At 42.7% G+C, this 21132-nt stretch overlaps 1 protein-coding gene across 1 annotated transcript in view; it reads left to right on the top strand.

Moving 5' to 3' along the window:
- TGFBR3 (transforming growth factor beta receptor 3) overlaps positions 1-21132 on the top strand; it is a 143145-nt gene that overhangs the window by 72312 nt on the left and 49701 nt on the right. Inside the window, exon 4 of the mRNA XM_081914167.1 lies at positions 10130-10267. Coding sequence (XP_081770293.1) covers positions 10130-10267 — 138 coding nt within the window. The remainder of the gene's footprint in view (positions 1-10129; positions 10268-21132) is intronic.

Below are 21132 nucleotides of genomic sequence, written 5' to 3'. Positions count from 1 at the left end.
AGGTACTACTACAGTTCTGCAGAACTGCACATAGGCCTCTACAGTGCAAACCTATACACAGGAAGGAAGTCCCATTGCGTTCAATGAGGCTTACCCCCAAGTAAGTGTGCATAGGGCTGCAACCTAAATCTAATAGCATCTGGAAATATCTACATCTTCCTTGTCATGGATGCTTAGTATGATTTCATGTCAGTATCATCTTTGTTGAAGTTTAATTGCCAATTATTTGAGAGAGGGTGCAGTAAATTTTTCAGAGTGAAGTCTCATTTATTTAAATAACTTACCCCCACCTTTCTGTTCTGGAATGTCCACTGCTAGGGCTGTTTTGTGGTAAAAAAGTTTTGCAAAAAAAAAATGAGATGGCCAGGCCTCATGCTGTAGCTTTTGAGAGAATAGTCTCTTGATCTCTGTGGGGTAGCTGGCAAAAGTTGGCCGTGTGACTTTAAATAGAATTAAAAGAAGCTAATGGGTTCTTTTTTAAAAATGTGAAAGAGGCAGGCCCTGACTCCCAAGGATGCTTTTGATTGTGCAAAAATCCTCTTGACCTCTGTGTGCTGTGGTGAGCCGAGACACACAGATTGTTAGGGGTTTTATATGCTCATTTTGTAAACCAAAAGACTTTGCAGGAGATCTTGTTTTGCTTTTCCAAATCCATATCTGTATTAAGGCTCAGAAGCAATGGATTTGGTAGTCTCAGCTTCAACTCCTGGCCATATATATATATATATATATATATATATATATATATATATATATGTAGCATTTGTTCAGTTTAAAAACCCCATGATTGTAAAGGGCAGCTGGATGAAGCTGGACTAAGGCTGCAGTCTTACTTACTATGCATGCTTCTAGATTTGCTCAGGTTATACTAAAAAGCTGGTAACCATTAACCTAAAGCTAGAACTGCTGCAGGACTGTGTGTTTTCTGTAAATCTGCAAACATAGTATCTGCTGAGGAATTGGAATGTCAGGGAACTGAAATGTCAGGGTTTTTAAAAAGCTAATTTCTTATCCTCAGTGTTGCAGTCAAAAGCAAAGAAAAATGTAGGCAATGGCTGCGGAAGGCCAGGCTAGCAGTCCCAGTGCTCAGAGCAGATAATAGCACAATTTTTACTCTTTATCCTCATGTTATGGTAATTATTTCTGCCTCCTCACTTTTGCTCTGTTTCTGCTAGGCATCCTATTCTACCATTTTCTCCATTTCGTCTCTAGTTTCCCCACTCCCTTCTCTCAGTTACAAAGAGAAGTTCTCTAAAATAATTAGGTTTGGAAAGAGATGCAATTATGCCAAGTATGTTAATTGTATGCATCTTTAACTATGCACAGGGCCAAATAAATAATGTGGCTTTCCTTAGGCTTTGGCTTTTTCATTATTACTTTTTGCATGCTTTTTATACCAGACCGGATTAGTGTGCCCAACGTAAAAGGCTGTGTGAAAATACTGTATAATTTGGCAGATCTCTGGTAGTTTTTGCAGAGCAGGTGCTTGAAATTGGAAAGCAGCTGAGGGCTAAAGAGATTGGCAATATTGTGTGGCAAAATTAGGACTTACCAGGTCTGTGTTTCTGCCAGTTCCTTTAGCTGCCTTACTTTATAGGAGCCCTAAAACATTTCCAAATTTTAATTTAAAACAAAAGCCTTAAAAAAACCCCCAAACTTTGATTGATGGTTCACTCAAAATGTGGCAGCAAAGTGGGATGTAAACTGTTTAGGAAAGTAGTTTCCAAAGAATGATCCTGGGAACTTAAGACATTTGTTGGACGTTTCCAGGGCTTCCACAATGAGAATGGCAGTCATGAATGGCAAACCACCTCCTTCTAAAAGGCCACATTTGCCAATCTTTTTCCATAACGTACCACTGGGGGAATACCAAGTACATTTTAGAGCTCATTCTCAATTATGATGCCCAAAAGAGCTGGCCATCTCACTTCTCTCTCAACTGAATGCTTATTCTAGAGAAGGTTTTCCCAAACTTGGGTCTTCCAGTTGTTTTTGGACTACAACTCCCATCATCCCTAACTAGCAGGACCAGTGGTTAAGGATGATGGGAACTGTAGTCCAAAAACAGCTGGAGACCCAAGTTTGGGAAACCCTGTTTTAGAGTAGCCTTTGCCAAGCTCTCTAGATCATGGGTAGGGAGCTAGATCTGGCTGACACTAGGAGCACACCTTCAAAGAGGTTCCTAATCAGCTGACTGTCAGTTACAAGGGAGCACCTTTGAAGTCTCTGCATAGAGTGGAATGCTCCTAAAACAGCAGCATTTCCCCCTCTGCAGAGAAATGAGATTGGATTCAAAGCCCTTTCAATGCAAACCACTTCTTCTGAAAAAAATTAAATGCTAGAGATAGTGCTTTGAATCCAAGCCACTTCCTCCAGCCCCAAAAGAGAGCTCTCTAGAGCAGGTGATCCCAGCTGATGGTTAGAACGTCAGCTCTCCAGGACTCATTTCTTTGCACCTTCCCCAACTTGTCTTGATTGTCCCATATTGTGGTGGGCATGGCAGCCCACTGGCAGCCACGTTAACTGCAAAGCATGTCAACATTGTATGTTCTTAGATATGGACATTGAAAGATATGAATCCAGATCAGGTCATAATAATTTTTGGGTTCCAGTCATGCAGGTACTGTATGTTTGGGGAAGCTAAGCTGTATTTTGAGGGGATCAGGTTTTATTATTTACCCTTCCTCCTGCTGGATATATAGCCATGTCTCCTCATACCAGTTTTGAGGTCTTTTCAATAGCTGGCTAAATTGGGACGCGGGTGTGCGCAGAAGGGATCACATGGTTACGGACCACTCCATCATGATCACATCACATCCTTTTCCTCTTGCGCCCAGAAGAGGAAACACAATCCACCTTGGCTCCAGCTGTGTCTCAGCAGCTTAAAATGGTCGAGGGAATCCGCTTTTAAGATGATGGGATTGTACACATACAGAGGTCGGCCCATAATTTTGGGCAAGTTGGCAGTTGTATCCAAAAAAGAATTGCTAAGTGGTGTTCAAATAGCTACTTGTATTCATTATGACTGATGCCCATACTCCTTACCCCCTGCAGCACTGAGACAGTTCTCATGCACAGGGATTCTTGCTGTCCTGCAGCACCGCATATCTAATGGCCAGAGTGGGATACTGTAACTTATCAGCTCTGCCAGACCAAATGATGGGGGGAGCCAATAGTAGCCTGGCAGGATCCTCCCCTTTCCCTTGCAAAGCCTCCTCCAGGTTTTAGGGGGCCTTTGGCATAGTTCCCCTTGATGGTCACCCATCTCTGTTAGTGGAAATATGCAGTAACAGCAACAGTGCTCTAAGCACCGCCAGGTAGATGGGTCGTAAAAAGGTAAAGGACCCCTGACAGTTAAGTCTAGTCCCAGACTACTCTGGGGTTGCGGCGCTCATCTCGCTTTACAGGCGTTTGTCCGCAGAGTTTTTCCAGGTCATGTGGCCAGCATGACTAGCCGCTTCTGGCGCAGCAGAACACTGAAACCAGAGCAGCGCACGGAAATGCCGCTTACCTTCCCGCCGGAGTGGTACCTATTTATCTACTTGCACATTTTGGCGTGCTTTCGAACTGCTAGGTTGGCAGGAGCTGGGACCGAGCAATGGGAGCTCACCCCGTTGTGGGGATTCGAACCGCCAACCTTCTGATCGGCAAGCCCAAGAGGCTCAGTGGTTTAGACCGTCTTAATTTTTCACAGTGTCGCTGATGGAGGGCTGACTTGAGTTTGGAAAATTAAAAGGGCAACTAAGTCTCAGCACTTCTTGGCATGGGAAGCTGAAGAAAGATATTTTAAAGGTGGCCCAGGACATGCATTCTGGGTTCTGCTGAGGCACTGGGGCCTTGGCACTAACTTAAGGTTGGCAGCTGTTGGCACAAGCTCTCTAATTGCTTTCTTTTGGATCTTGATTGCACACCTGCCTTTGGTCTCTCTCATATTCCCCTCCCCCCCCTTGACATTGATTTTGCACTGACCTCTTTGGAAAGGGACTCTTACAGCCTTGCCTCCGTGAGGCGCTAGTAAGGTTTGTGTGAAATGCATCTCTCTTTTTTCAATTATTGTGGGGGAATAATTATCCTATCTTTTGCGTCTTCAATTTGCCATGGTGCAATTTGTCTATCCAATAGGCACTTGTCAAAATGTGGGTTTCTTCTTTCAGTAAACCATCTGTTTAAGGTTAAATGCAAACTCTATTCTGTCCACATATGGAAATTGCATTCACATTGTGGTACAATGTGTTTCTTGCTATACTGAAAGATACTTTTTTCTATAATTCTTTCAAGGCTAAACTATTGTTAGCAGTTCACTTTGCTGTTCCGTGACTGGTTTGGGGGAGGTTGCATGTGCTGGAAAGATGAACAGCGTGGGCAGGGACATGTACATTTATGAGTCCTTTTGTTTGGCTTTGGGGTATTTTGTGTGTCTGAAAGAATCATCAGAGAATAATGGGATTTAGAAGAAAGTGCACAGATACTTCATTGACATACCATAACTCTGGGGGTTTCAGATTCTACTAAATATTTTTTTAAAAACCATAACCTGAAGCTCTACAGCAACAAAAATGGAACCCAATCCCAGAGCAGATTTTAAGTATTGAATGCTGTTAATCTACTATCACCATCTAGATCTAAATCAGGGTTTCCCAAACTTGGGCCCCCAACTGTTTTTGGACTACAGTTCCCATCACCCCAACCACTGGTCCTGCCAGCTAGGGATTATGGGAGTTGTAGTCCAAAAACAGCTTGGAGGCCCAAGTTTGGGAAAGCCTGATCTAAATGAATGGAACCAAAATTATTTGTGACACATTATATAATGCAGACATGAATTCAGGACATTATGTAAGTTCTGTAAACAGAACAATTTAGGGTAGTAAGGGTTGGCAGTTGATGCCCTTGGCCTAATGTTTGGAAGGTGCTGCTAACCCTTTCTTCCATAGCCTGTCTTCTTTCCTGTCTCCCTTCTAGACTTCTTGAAATTGCTTGGAAGGAAAGGTCTTCCGACAGCTAGGGGGAGCACAACCATCCTTTTAGCTGTTTCCAAACTGGGATTTTGTGGGAGTCTATGGGTTTATAGGAAAAGAAAAATAGTAATCAGTTGAAGAAGAGGGACCTCAACTATTAAAGGTGCAAGAGACCTCCTGCATGCACTCACTCTCTCTCCCTAGCCATTCTAGGCAAAGCCAACCTTTCTGCTCCCAGTTGAAGCTTCTGGTTGGCTACATGCACCATCAGTTTTCTTTTTTTAATCAGTTGGCAGCATAGAGAACCTGTGAAGCAGATCCATATAAACTACTGTTGTTGCATCTTTCACACTTGAGAAGATAAAACCATGCTATGGTTGTTGCTCATTTAAATTTTTTTTTAATTGTTCACCTTTCAGCAGCTCTGTCCAGTATAAAATAGTACACTTGCAGGTTATGAGGGCAAAAACGTGTGACTGAACAAACAACAATAAAAAGAAGAACTGAATAAATAACTTATTAAGAGCAATCATTGTGAAAAATCTAATGTATAGCTAAATTAAAAGTCAGTAGTTGGAGAAGCTAGGACCAAAGCCAGCCCCTGAAAACCAGTTTCCTCCCAACTCTTAAGTTACAAATTGAAAAGGAAAGAGAGGGTCATGGAGAATGGCATGGGGCTTATGAATATAGAAATGATATATTGGCAGTATGTATGTTTTATTATGAGTTGTGGCGTAGCAAACTTGTGACAAAGGAGGTGGCATCGGTGAAATTGTTGCCAAAGTGTAACAAGACAGGGTTTGAAAGGCGTTGAAGAAGTGTGGCAGACTTTATGAATATGCCCTTCAGATTTATTAATTTTTATCACAACTCCCATCATCCCTGACCATTTGCTAGGGCTGATGGGAATTGCAGTTTAAAACATCTGGAGAGTACTATGCCGGGGAAGGCAATTTTAGAGACTTTCCCAGAAAGCATTGCAATTGATTAACTTTCTGTTTGGCAACCCAAACAGCTACTTAAATTTATAAAATGCTTATATTTTCAAGACATATAGTGCTGTAGTAGTTTTGTGATCTGAAGATACAAAGCAAAAAAAGTGCATTCATCTTGAAAGTCCATTTTCTCTCTTAATGCTTTTCTGAACAGCTGCCTCAATATGGGTACTGTAACTTGATATATTTTTGCCCTGGTTTATTAGCACAAATTTGTAATGGTTGTTTTGGAAAAAAATGTGCTGAAAATTAATCTGGATCCCTTCACACTACAGTGGTTAGTTCAGCATTACAAAACCTTGAGCATTAACTTTCGTAACGGTCTTTGTAAACGTGTGATTTGAGGCCTTAAAGTCAGCAAAACCAAATTATACTTCAACAGTGCTTTCTTCTTTGATCATTTTTCAATATCTGTGCCCCAGACTGTTCCTATAATACAAATTACTTTGCCAGAATAATGGGGCACGAGCCCATTGGTCTGTTTTTGTAGTTTGGTTGCTGTGGTGATCCTCAGCCTTCCATAAAAACTGGTATCTCCAGGGAAACTGAAAGTTTGCAGCTGTCTTTACCTCCTTGATATTGTATGTGTCTGCAACGCTCTTTCGAAAGAGTCTTAATAACTGCAGAGGCATGCAAAGCCTATATTGAAAGATTATTCACTTGATAATGCCCATTTTTCATGTGCTGGATGTATTAGTTACAAAATGCTCTCAGTGAACTCTATAACATTCTCTCACAACTAGGCCTTTCTCTTTCTTATTGACTGCTATATCTATAGTGGAAAAGAGGAAACAAGTGTTTTCTGAAACTTCCATTTCCATCTTAACCAAAACTACAGTGGTACCTCGGGTTAAGTACTTAATTCGTTCTTAACCCGAAACTGTTCTTAACCTGAAGCACCACTTTAGCTAATGGGGCCTCCTGCTGCCGCTGCGCTGCCGGAGCACAATTTCTGTTCTTATCCTGAAGCAAAGTTCTTAACCTGAAGCACTATTTCTGGGTTAGCGGAGTCTGTAACCTGAAGCGTATGTAACCTGAAGCGTATGTAACCCGAGGTACCACTGTACTTGTATCATCCTTTGAATGATGGTGCATGTGGGTTTTGGTTGTTTTGTAAGCACATATTATTGATGTTTTCCTGACCGGTGCTTCTTCAGAATACAGGCGATGGATTGCATGATAGCTGGCCTAAGTTACTGTGCCGCCTGAGGCAGGGAAGTCTCCGGCTTCTTCCCTAACCTGCCTTTTTGAATTACTTTGCCACTACATTAGCAGTGGCAATGCTGGCAGTCCCAGACTTGAGGCCATCTTCTCTCTGTGTCCTTTCTCAGAAGGAAGCAGTGTCAGAAGATAGCCCTGAAGAGTGCCTGTGCCACCATGACTTTGGGTGACAGAGATAAGGGATGAGGAGAGGGAGTGTGTGACCCTGAAAGGAGCCTAGGCTTGTTCACATAGCATTAAACCAAGGCTAGCTAACGTGGTTCCCTACAAATGGACTACAACTCCCATCGTCTCTGACCATTTCTCTTGCTGTGTGGTGCTGGTAGTTGGAATCTCAAACATCTGGAAGGTACCATATTGGCTACCTCTGCACTAACTGGTGGTACAGTGGTACCTCGAGTTAAGAACTTAATTCGTTCTGGAGGTCTGCTCTTAACCTGAAGTACAACTTTAGCTAATGGGGCCTCCTGCTGTCGCTGCGCTGTTGCTGCCCAATTTCTGTTCTCATCCTGAAGCAAAGTTCTTAACCCGAGGTAATATTTCTGGGTTAGCATAGTCTGCAACCTGAAGCGTCTGTAACCTGAAGCGTATGTAACCCAAGGTACCACTGTATAACCTTTCATCCCAAATGTCATTCCCAGTGGAATCGCAGACACTTCCTGTACCTTCGGGTTGCTCAATTTTCCTCTTTTTCATGGCCACTGTCACCTGGTGTGTGCTTGATTTTTTAAGAGAAGTGAGAAGGAAGTTAGATTATCTTGTTTATACAGCTCTTGAAGGAAATATGTTAGTACGTTGTGGGGTGGGGGAAGAGAATTTGGAAAAATATGCCCAGTATTCCAAACATTGATAAGTTCAAGCCAGAAAACTATGATTGCCCACTTAAAATGAAGGAAGAGGTTTTAGGATAATAGTTAAACTGAAGTATTATTTACTGCTGAGCAGGTGTCTTTCTAAGTTTGCCCGAACACTGTCGCAAGATCCAAAATATCTCATCTCTTTCCTGGAATTGTTTTCATTAGCAGACCTCATCCCGAGCTTGCTGGACTTCTCCTAGACTTCTTCCCTAAAGGGTGTTCAGCCCACACGCCAGACTTTGCAACGGAGAATCGCTCCTGTCTTTTCCTCACAATGGCTCACGAGGCTTGTGCCTTTCTGGGCTGCCCAGGGCCCATCCAACCAAAATCTCCAAACCTGCCCACAGAAGTCTGTTAACAGCAAATTTAGAAATGATGGGGACCATATGGTGATTGAGCTCCGTGGAGCCAGGAACCCCTGGTGGCTTTGGAATGGTGGCTTTTCCCAGCAGTGCAGAACAGCTAATAAATACATTGTGACTACACTTAATCTGTGGGCGTCAGGGGATGTAGTATTGAATTGTCAGTGGTTTTGGAATTGCTGTGTGGTGTAGTGGTTAGGAGCGGTAGATTCGTAATCTGTGGAACTGGGTTCGCGTCTCCACTCCTCCACATGCAGCTGCTGGGTGACCTTGGGCTAGTCACACTTCTCTGAAGTCTCTCAGCCTCACCCACCTCACAGAGTGTTTGTTGTGGGGGAGGAAGGGAAAGGAGAATGTTAGCCACTTTGAGACTCCTTCGGGAAGTGATAAAGCGGTATATCAAATCCAGCCTCTTCTACTTCTTTGCAGACTGGGTTATTTGAGGAGAAAATGGGCACTCTGCTGAGGGTTTGGTCCTCCCAGTCAGAAACAGGTTTCCTAGCTTCCCTGCCATTTATGAGGATTAGGCTCAGGAATACAAAACTGTGAACTTGGAAATTAGGGTTCAAATTCCACCTCGGTTCTGAACTCAGTAGGTGGCCTTAAGCATGCCTCTGCCACAACTCTACCCCCACCTGTGAGTGGTAAGGGTGTTCACATGTTATGTTTAAAGAATATATAAGCGGTGTACTCAGTAGTTGAGCTGCACAAATCAGCGAGTGTACACTACGCTCTTTTCAGTGTAACATGTGAAGAAGTCTAGAGTTGATTCCTCTCTCACTCACTCTTCTCACTGCTCTTGCAACTCCTTCTTCGCCAGTCCCTTTGGGCCCAAACCAACCACAGGGAGACGGCCAGGCAAGCAGAGGGTGCTTCTCCATCCCATTGCTTCTGTCACTGCCAGGGCTGCCATACATCCAGGTTTTGAGATCCAAGAAAAGCCCCCAAATGTGTGTTTTTGGGGGGAGATGTTCCCCCCCAAAAGCTCAAAAACTTTGAACAGCAACCCTAACCACTGCTCACTTCTTTGGAGAAGGTGGTTGCAGGCAGCAACAGTAACAAGGAGGAGCAAAGTTAGGGGGCTCTGGGAGTTGGCACTTGGTCCCCTGCCCAGCAGATGCCCATGGCTGGCCATACCATCAAACAGAGCAAGGTGGCTTAGGCTGCTGATTTTGGGTTTTCTTATAAGGGCAGCAAATTGCTGCTAATAATAATAATAGATAGTTGTTGTTGTTGTGTTGGTTGTTATTAGCAACAGACACTGTTGTTTTACTGCCAGGGAGGTGGAGAGGAACTTGTGGGGTTGTGTGTTTCAGGTGCCAAAATAACTTGACCAGATTTGAGTCCTGTGTGCCTACTTTGAGTTTATTTGATTTATTTATTTATTTTGCTCTGCCACAGATAGCAAAATTCCTTGAGATGGCTCTGCAGATGTACACTATTGCTAACCCCTCACCCCAGCCTAGGGCAGTGCCTAGGACATTACTATTTCAAATTTCACATCAGTCATGAACTGAGCAGGTGGGCTTAAGCACATTGCTTTTCCTCAGTCCCATCTGTAACATAAGAAATTATCATCATCATCATCTTATCAACTTGTCTGTGTATAAGGATTACTGAGAAAATGTACACAAAGCACTTGAAATGTTAAAGAGGCACTATATATTAATTATTTTTGGAATATTTATCAAATAATGACCACATTTTAATTGGTTGGTGTGTATTTGTGTTTTTTACAGGTCACCTTACATTTGAATCCAATTTCTTCAATTCATATTCACCAGAGGCCATTGGCATTCATACTGAACTCTCCTGTTCCCTTGGTATGGAAGGTGAAAACAGAAAGACTTGCCCCAGAGATTTCGAGGTTTTTCACTGTAAGTATTGGGAACTTCATGAAGCTTTGTAGCCACTTCATAATGGACCCTACTCAGTTAGCTGGTACTCCTTTCGAAGAAGGAGAAGGGAAAATCATGCCGATAGAAAGAAATGTTAACTAGTTATCAGGTTTCAGAGCAAAGGCTCTTGGTGGCTTGTGGAAGCAATTTGAGTTCTCTCCAGTTATTTATTTGAACTCTTGTTTAAAATGGGGTTTATGGCATTGCCCTTAATGTGTTATCATCGATTCTAGTGGGCTTCCTATTCTGAGAGGCTGTGTGGCCTTGTGACAGATCATCAGCCCTGGAAGGCATGATAGGAGCAATGCCAAAGGCAAGAGCATGGAAGAAAATGTTAACTAACAAACAACTTGCTTTCTGTGTGGTCTGCAACCAAATCTCTAATCACTTTGAGACAAGCCTCTTGGTGCACAGTGGAAAGTCTTTATTATTATTATTATTATTATTATTATTATTATTATTATTATTATTATTTGAGGTTTTGTTAAAGGTACAAAAAACTAGGCCCAGGATGAAGTCATGTATGTGCTTCTCAAATACTGGCATGTTGCTCCTGGAGAAAGATCCAGCTATTACCTACTGTTTTGTAAATCACTCCTTCACAGTTTGCCAGGACGTTCAGATTTGCTGTTTGTAAAGCTGAGCAGACTGGTTGTTTGGATTGCATTTTTAGGCTGTGATATCATGTCTCATGGTGTGTCCTTAAAGCTTCACTATTTAACATCCTAATTTCGGAAACAAACATTACTGTTGCTGGTTGTAGAACAATTGCATGGGGTCCAGTCCTGCTTTATAAAGCACAGCCCACAACATTAAATAGGGCAAGCGATGTTTATCCTGAATTGGAATGAGAGAGTGAGTTTTCTCAAATTGCATCTGGAACCCAGCGGACAATCCAAAATGTAGTAATGAGAACAAATGTTATTACCACATGTACTAAACTCATTGGAATGCAGCTTATAGTGTAGTATTACACTATTCCTGCTATGAGCATGTGGGACAGAAAACTCTGGTTTGGGGCAGCTAATCTGGAAGAAGAGTTGTGAAGTGGATATTGTCTTGTGAGCTGAGCCTGAGACCCAGCCCAAATATCGGAGGGGTAGGGGGAATCACATTGCTCAGTCCTTCTGGTGCTATACTACAGGATTCAAAGATCAGTTTAGTGCCCTGTGTATCTTGACCCTGAGATGGCCATTTGATCCAGAAGTGAACTATTCTGTAAGTTTTTGTTTCTTGCATCTTTCCCTTTTCCCAATATTAAGTTCAGTTTACTACACACTTCTGTGTCAGTTTGCAAAATACATGTGTGATTAATATGTGTGGCCAGTTCTTAAACACATAGAAAATTTCTCCTTACTAGCCAGAGTGTTCAGAAATGTCTACCCTCAGGCTGGATTGTTCTGTACTCACAGTTCCTCCAATGTCTAGGATGCAGAATTATTCAAGCTTACTCTGACCCTTGTACTGAATATTTTCTTGCTTGATTGCCAGACTTTCCATGCCACTACATCCTGGAAAACATAGTATTTCGAATCCTTGCACGTTCCCGGTTTTATTTTTTTAATTTTGAAAAAAAAGTCCATTGTTTATAAAGAGAAATATGTGTGTCTTACATGATGTACTAATGTCAGAATTATTGTGTCTGTCTCTATGGAAGAATTTAGCTGGATGATTCATAGACTTTCTGGCTTCTGTTGCTGATGTAAAAGGACATTGCTTTTTCATTCAAAAATGTGAAGAGGTTATTTTCCATCAAAAACTCAATATTTTGAGATGAAGCTTCTCCTAATAAAAAGATTATGAACTAAAAGGACCTATACTTTAAGGATTGAAAGAAAGGTATTCTGGAGCAACTGGCAGCCGAATTAAAAACTTTCAGTTAAGTTGCCACATAACAGTATGAGAGCTGTCTTAGTGGAAAGCCAGTCTCAGAGGCCATCTGGGTACCTCTCAGGAACCTCTCAGCTAGCTTCTCTTGTATTTTGTCTCTAGCATCAAATAATCAGAGAAATCAGCTTTGAACGTGGAAGTTCCATTTTTGGTTATCGTGGTTAATATCAATTAAATGATACAGTGTTCAAAGTCCTTCACATGCATATGTAAGGTAGGCTAGTTCTTTGTGGCCTGGTTTTCAATGAGATGGTCAAACCTGTTTCTGGATGAAATTGTTCCAAACTGCAGGTGGGGGCTCACATAGCCACGTGATCATCTCACTAAAAAAAACAAAACCCTTTCACATAGATTAGGGCTGTCATACATCCAGAATCTCTCGGACATAACCAGGATTCGCCTGTTGGAAATGGCAACCTGGAAGTGTTGGGTTTTGGGGGCGAATTTCCTAAAAAAAATAGCTCAAAAACTTCATTTTCTTTTTGGAGATTTTGCAAAAAAAAGAAAAAAAAAAGGCTCTACAATTTTTGTATCTAGGTGCCAACTGTAACATAGATGACAAGAAAAATGGCTCTAGGCTAGCCTTTCCCCTCCCACAATGGTTTTCTGAGTGCAGGAATTTAGCGAGCGTTGTTTGGTCCTGCTCAAAGAGAATATAAGACTATGTTGTGTCTCCACTGCTGGAGGCAGCATGCCTCTGAATGCGTGTTGCTGGGAATCTCCAGTGGGGAGAGTGCTCTTGTGCTCAGGTCCACCTTGTGCGCTTCCCATGAGCATCTGGTTGGTCACTGGGTGGACAGAGTCCTGTACTAGATGTGGACCTTTGGCCTGGTCTAGCGGGGATCTTCTTGTATTCTCAAAACATTCAATGGCATGATATCCCCTCCGTGACATGCTTCAGGCGTACCATCTTCTGTGAGAACTAAGCCTCATATGTGTTTGTATATTATGGAAAAGATAATTTAAAGCAATAAAGAGTGGGTGAAGGGGTGAGGAAATGGGCCGATAGGAGAGGGTTAAGAAGCCCCCTCCTCACTCCACTCTTTGGCCAGAGTCCCCCTTCAAATTGTAACTTCAGCTGCTGTATTATTTCAAAGCAAAAAAGAAGAAAAGAGTTATGAGGAGGGAAAGAATCACAGAACTACAGTGGTACCTCAGGTTACATACGCTTCAGGTTACATACGCTTCAGGTTACAGACTCTGCTAACCCAGAATAGTGCTTCAGGTTAAGAACTTTGCTTCAGGATGAGAACAAAAATCGTGCTCCAGTGGCATGGCGGAAGCAGGAGGCCCATTAGCTAAAGTGGTGCTTCAGGTTAAGAACAGTTTCAGGTTAAGAACGGACCTCCGGAACGAATTAAGTACTTAACCCGAGGTACCACTGTATATGTAATTCCTCCGTTAGCGATATTGCAAATCGTATCTTTGATTTTTCAGCGACATTAGTTCTTATACATCTTTTATTTGTATTTTTATCACCCATGCTCGTAAAATCTTTCTCGGGCGCTTATTATCCCTTTTGTGCATCCTCTGTGAATAGACAATGTGGAAGAGGACTGACTAGAACTACAGCCTGTCGACAACTGTACTTTTGAATGTGATTCACGAGGGAACAAATTCATAATGATTTTGGAGGATTTTTAAAACCTGTTTTGCATTGAAAAAAACTGGTATGTGCTTTAGGTTTGTTCCTTCCCCTCCACAGCCCCTCACATCTTGTTAGGAAGTGAGTTATGTTCTCCTCTACTAGGGGGATTAATTTAATAGCAGGAGTAAATCACTGTGAAGGGTAGATTGTTTGAGGTCTTTGGTGACTTGTTCATTCAAGCAGTGCTGGAAATGAAACACACGCACACATACATACAATCCAAATTGGGGCGCATAGGATTTCAGCTTTAGCCTTTAGCTTTAACCTAGGGGGACTTATTTCTGGGTAGAAATGTATAGGATTGTACTAGTTCACATGACAGAACACTGTTCCATGACAAAACACTTTGTTCCATGCTGCCTGTTCACCTACTCCAGGGGTCAGCAACCCGTGGCTCCGGACCCACATGTGGCTCTTTTACACCTTTGCCGCGGCTCCGGGGCGGATACTAGCGAGGGGAGGAGGCACGTTGTGCGCCCCGACACTCCCCACTGTGGCGGGCGCTGTACTGGCTGTGGTGTCGCATGGGGGCGGTGCGTACGTTAGTCACGCACTGTTCCGGCGTCACCTTCCCGCCCACCCGCTACATTGAAAGGGGGCATGTACGTTGGTCACTGTTTTGAAGGGGAGTGAAGAACACACACACACAAAAAGGTAACTTGTTAATTTAACGTTTATTTCTATGAGGAGGAGTAATTCTGAGGGGTCAAACAAAGAAATAATAAAAAAGTGACAAAGAGTTATTTTTATAATGACGAGTTTTGCGGCTCCCAGTTTTTTTTCCTTCGGAAACGGGTCCAAGTGGCTCTTTTTGTCTTAAAGGTTGCAGACCCCTGACCTACTCCATTCCTGTAGAAATTACCACTTGGAACGGGGAAATATCATTCATATTTGAGCATGGAATCACCTGATCCCTGTAAACGGGATCCTGCTTGAAAGTAGGGTTTGGATCGCAGGGTTTATATGCCTCCATGGAACATCTTTCAGAGCCTTCCGGAATTTTGCCAGTTTCTGCCTTATTTCTTCCTTGAACTTGCTTTCTTGGACTTGACTATACAGCTGCAAATAAAACATTTTAATTGTGTTGTAAAGTGTGATATACAAATGTGACACTAGATGGCGACAATGAGCTATGGGAAATTCAATGTATTTTTCAAAACATTTTTTAGAAAAGCATTTTCACAGCGTTCTTTTAATATGTGTGTAGATTCCACCTTACTTTCCAAATCTCACTTGGAGCAGAGGTGGATGTAAATGTGTAAGTCTAATCTGAATAGACCTACTGTAAAACAACACTGGGAATGCATGGCCAAACTGAATAAGCCTCTGCTGTTCCCATGTACCACTTTAACCACGTAACCTGACCCTTTGCCAGATTAAGGATCTATAATGTACTGCATTCACATACCCATAGGAGGCCAGTGTTCTGGCTTCTCATCCAGCTGTGGCAGATTTCTTTGCCGTTTAGCATTTCAGTTAAAAGAAAAGTCTTTGCACAAGGAGGAAAACAATTAAACATCTGATACAAAGTGGTTTCATTAGCGATGCCCTTAAACCCTAGAGATACTCAAAGGCAACAGGGGAGAAAGCCATTCCTTTCCCCCTCGCAGGTTTTAAATATCTCCAACCTGCTGTTCCGTCCTGGAGGGTAAGGGAAATCCCAGCCGCACTATTGCTAATTCCTCTCCCTCCTTTTCCCCCCGCTTCAAGCAAGTTTCCGCATGAAGGTATTGGCAGGAAGCCATGCTTTTTTATTTTTTATTCTAATGTCGAAGAGGTGGCCTTTGCAGGTGTTACTCAGCTGGTGGAAACTTTTGCTTCAGGAGGTAGCCCTTTGACTTTCATGGCTCGAGATCTTTCCTGCTGGAATGCGGCTGTTTGTTATGGAAACTACAATGAATCTTCCTTAGATACTTCATGCAGTCCGTGGCCACAGAGACATTAGTGGGTTTAAACATTCAGCAGAGGGCATGTGCAATGGTTTACTATTTTGAACATTCTTGACACGAAGCCAGCGATATTTATTCAAAGGCCTTTGTAACACACTCTTCCCCCTATGGGACCGGGGCAGGTTACATGCAGCTCAACACAATTAAGCCGTGTAACTTCCTCCATCCCCAAAGGTTGTGCAAAAAAGTGCACCTTGACCTGACATCAAAATGTAGACAGTGGACGCTCGGGTTGCAAACGTGATCCCCGCGGGAGGCACGTTTGCAACCCGCAATGCTGTGTCCGCATGCATGGGTCACGATTCGGTGTTTCTGCACATGCACAAAGTGTGATTTAGCACTTCTGCATGAGCACCAAAACCTGGAAGTGACCCATTCCGGTACTTCTGGGTTTGGCGTGGTGCGCAACCTGAAAACACGCAACCTGAAGCGTCTGTAACCCGAGGTATGACTGTACAGAGACAAGATGCACCTAGGAGGAGAGGGCTTTCCGGAATTTGGGGACCTCCAAATTCTGTCTCTCTCTTACACCCCCCTCCGCATTAGCTTCATATATGTTGTAGGCCTGAGGACTGTGATGCAAGTCCCTACATGTCACTAATGTCATTGAGGTGGGATTCATGAGCATCCCTGCCATACTCAGAATTCTGGATCAGGGCATTTGGCTGCATGACTAAAACATCTTATTCCTTGTTCATGAGTATTGATTCCAGAAAGGTTATGTACAAGGGCTTTTTCAGGGTTGGGTCCCTCAGGATGCAGCCCTTTGAGAGGTGTGCAATCTACCATTGGTTCCTAACTCTATATGTTTGCACAGGTAAGTAATCCCACTGGCTTTAAAGGGTTTGCTCATGGTGCGCTTGGTGATCCAAAGCACACACGTGCTGTGGCAAAGAATGAATGGTTACTCTGCTTAAGGCTAGCAATTAAAAGTCCTGTATCCATTTCTAGAAATATAAAGTGAAGCTGTGTCATTATTTCTGGCGAAGCCTGGTTTGCTTCCTTCTCCCAAGAATATGCTTCAGAAATGTTGGGCCCTTGCCATCAAACCACAGACCGCTCTTTGGTGTGCACTGGATTTTGGATGGCTGTCAAAACTCACTGAAAAACAAGTGCTATTTCTTTTCCTGTGCCTAGTATTTAACGGGAAATCAGGAGGCTACATTTCCAATCACTTGTTAAATCAACCCAGATGTGAACGGAGCACTAGGCTAAGAGGAGAAGAGGGTAGGAAATGTAGAGCTAGTGATAAAACGTGAATAAATAGTGACCTTCATATGATTTCAAGTCAAAGAAGAGGACAGGGGGCAAGTTTCCTAAAGTTTATGTGTGAATAATTTTATGGGATTTTTAAAAAGTTCATTTTGTGTCCAAACCAGAGAGTAATTGCATTTTATTTATTTATTTGCTTAATTCATTTGTCAGTTCATTTCTTCCCACTACCTTATGCTGCTTTAGAGTATGTAGAATTAGCTGTTTAAATTCCTGTTTAAAGTAAAAATAATTCCTGTTTAAAGTGAAATTAAAAGCCACTTTCTTAGGCCACTAACTATGGTCATATCCAGTGTTTGTTCTACTCAGAATAGACCCACTGAAATTAATGGGCATCACTAATTTCCATGGGTCTACTCTGGGTGAAAGTTAAGTCGGCTACAACCCAATATTTTGAATATCTCCCATTAAACTAAGGATGCCAGAATGGAAGGTGTTGTTTATATAAGTGCTTCCAACTGGGATTTTATTCTGCACTTGGATTCATTAAACCTGCCTAGAATAGGTGGGGAGAGGGTTCATGGTCAAGAAATTATGGGCTTGTAATTATGTTAGGTTCCAGTTACAAGTAACATTTGATGCACCAGGTTTTTTTATCTGCTTTAAAACACACACCCACAAATAAACGAAAATAAGCAATTGTTGCTGACTGATGCACTGAAATTATCATTGCCCCAAGCATTTTTACTACGTACTGCATGTTCAGAATATTGACTGTCATGTTAGAAATATGAATGTGACTAGATCAGCGTGCCTCTTTCAGTGCTATGACTATAAAGCACTTACATATTTACATATGTAACAGACCATTTACCACACACATCTACGCATTTTGATATATGGTAGATCTCTCTTTACACGCAGCAGGACAAGTGAGACAGCCAGATTACCAAGGAGTTGCCTGCACGTCACAGTAAGCTACCAATTGCCAAATCACCATCTATATCTACATCAAAGCCACCTCAGTGCCAGGAGGAAGATGTTCTCTCCCAGGAGTGGAGAACATCTGGACAACGTATGTTGCTGGACTACAGTTCCCATCATCCCTGACAGTTGGCCAGACTGTCTGGGGCTAATGGGAGCTGAGGGTCTAGTAACAAGCAGAGGGACATAGGTTCTTCAGCCCTGATCTATCTCTCCTTATCCATGTTTACTGGGACCTCCAGTCCCGTCAGACGTTGCCTTAGTGCAGGGCTTGCCCACCTTTCTGGGGTCACTGGACGCACTTGGAATTTTGAGAAAGTGCTATGGACTTCCGTCACAAAATGACCCCTAGGCTTGCTGACAGAGAGAAGCTCTTTGCCCGTCTCTGTTTGGTACAGCAGGGAGGGAAGGAGGGGTGCACAGCCCTAGCATCCACTGAAATGTGGGCAGGGTTAAGGGATGTTTTCGATGTCTGAAAGGCTGAGCGAGTACAGTCAGAATCTGAGCATTGTTCATGCATTGTGGAGTTTTGAGAGGATATTTCTTTCGACTTTTTTCTGGTGCTATAAGAGCTACTGGCAGACACATTGGCACCCATGGACACCACATTGTCAACCCATGCCTTAGTGCAACCACCTGCAGGTTTGGGTCATATGACACAGTACTTCTTGGGAGCTGGGACAAATCAGATATTCATGAATGTTCGCACTGGACTTGTTCACTTAACATTTCTGTAACATATAGAAAATCAACAGATTTACTGCTATTCTGCCAACACAAACAATTGCTCCACTTTGGTTATTTCCCCCCTTCTTTGCTGGCAGGAAGCACTAGGCTGGTCTCTTAGTTTAATTAGATGTAATAATGAAGTAGAGATGGGAGGATGAGCAGAGATAACATAAATGGAGGTGGCGAGGGGTGGGAATTGGATTACAGAAAGGGCCATCTTGAATATTATATTTGTTGCCCCTCTCAAATGTAGTGCTTGGGACACAGCCTAATGAGGTCTCACTTTGTCCCTGATAAGGGGATCTGTACCTTCTTGAGCAGGCTTTTGCTCATCAGATAACTCAAGCAGAAAATGGCCTTGGCAGTCATGCAAGAGCAAATCTTCTGTTCATCTGCATACTTTTAAAACCAGATTATGGTAAGGAACATAAACAACCATAGAGTCAAGGGCATAGATTATTCTGTCTCTTTCTGGGGAAATTAAAGAAAAGTCAGCAACGAACTCCAGTCTGGTATGAATTTATGATATCTAACTGCTGGGGGAAAACATGTGCTGGATTGAAATAAATTTTGTTTCCACAAACATTTAACTTAGCCATTTTTTGTCTTTTCGGGGATCTACAATGAGTTTCTGGTTAGTGGAGGGAGAAAGTGGTAGATCATGGAATTCTATTAGTTTTAATTCTTAACAGTCATTTCTATATTGTTTCCCTTTATTTCTGTAGCTTTCTATTCAGACTGGTTATGTCTGTTAAGCAACCCACCACCCATTCCAGCACCCATTTGTCATGTGTATCTCAGGAAGTTTCTTCACATATTTGAGAAATTTTCTTTTCTTTCACTCTTACTTGTCTAAGAACTGTTTTGGTGACCCCATGAGATTGTCACTCTCACCTTATGAGTGCCATGGAAAGATCATGGAGATGGGGTGGTCAGATCCTGTGGAAGAATGGGAGAAGTTTGGGGAATGGGAGCTTGATGACACAGGTGAGGGTCCTAGTGGGATGAGGGGAGTGAAATTGGGACCCCAATAGGTGTTCGAGTCAGGCAAGAAGCCTGTGGTTTAGGGGATGCAAAGTTGGGCCTTGGAGATGGCGCACCCTCTGACACATATCTCTTCCCGTGGCACCTTCCTCCTGCCAGTGAGGAGACTCCTCCCTTGTAACAGGTGACTTGAAGTAAATCAGATGCTGAGTCTCTGATGAAACTGCCTCCTTCTCCCAGGACACCTCAAAGACCCAACACACTTGAAGGAGTGCCCAGTTCCTTGCCCCCTTCTGAGACTCCAGCCACTTGTTGCACTAAGAGCTATGGCCACCCTGCTCTTCAAAAGAGAGGTGCAGGGACCATGTCACTTGCTGGGTCAATGTCTTAGCCTGAGTTTAGCCATGCACCAATACCTCTTTACACATGTTCCTTTGTGCAGCCTGAACTTTTCCTGTGCACTGATTTGATTTGTACTTTAAAAAGCTTTAGCAACTTCAAATTGCAACACTTGGAATAAAAATCCAGCTTGCTTGGCCTTTCAGATACAGCAAAGTCCAGTCTATGTGCCTCAGTTATTGGAAACTGGCCAATCCAAGGAGATGTCACAATTCCTTGTGGGTAAGAAGTTACCTACAGAATTGTTGGAAATCAAACCTGGTTTCAGCAGCGATCATGTCTTAGGGGAGGGAAAATGCATTTTAGAAACCTCATTGCCACAGTTAGCTGAAAAGCTCAGGCCGCTTCATAGGAATGGGGAGTAAAATATAAGAATAATTCCAGTTCTGTGTACAATTGGGAGCGAAGCGTAGCATAGTTTGAAAGACAAAACCTTTCACCCTGTATACGTTTTTAAAGTGTCTCTCTCTGCTGTAACACAAGTGGAGCTGAAGCTGCACACAGCAACAAAGGCTTGTCAAATGTTGGAAGCACCATGAAGAACAGGAAGTCCCCAGTCAGCAGAGGTGTTAAGAGCATCAGCTGAATTGAGGGGGACATCTAGCAGCAGGAAGAATACATATTGCCCCCGAAATTGTGCATATGAAGCCCATTAATTCTGGTCAGGTTGTGAGACTCTTAAAATCATTTTAGTGACTTTATTTCTTTGTAACTCTTCCATTTTGGGGTAACCACTTAGCAATGTTCTGTTTGCATTGATAATTGGTCATGTTTTGAGAGCATAGCATCTCATAAGTATTAGGCATATGTTAACAAAAGGAATAAGAAGCACAGACATACTCATCATCTCATATTTCTAGCTAAAGACGTACCCATGGAGCTAAGAAAAGAGTTTGTGTAGAAGGACTGCTGTTAACGTGTAGTTTTTATCATGTTAGTCATGTTCAACGGAATCCATTTTTTCCCAGTGGATTAATATTTTCAAAGACCATCCAAAGGTTTCTGATTCATAGATTTTTGTGTCAGCAAAGACCAGCCAAAGTTCTCCG

The sequence above is a fragment of the Podarcis melisellensis genome (assembly GCF_964234715.1).
Source record: "Podarcis melisellensis genome assembly, chromosome: 6".
NCBI lineage: Eukaryota > Metazoa > Chordata > Lepidosauria > Squamata > Lacertidae > Podarcis > Podarcis melisellensis.
This window is presented reverse-complemented; position numbering and strand designations above follow the sequence as displayed.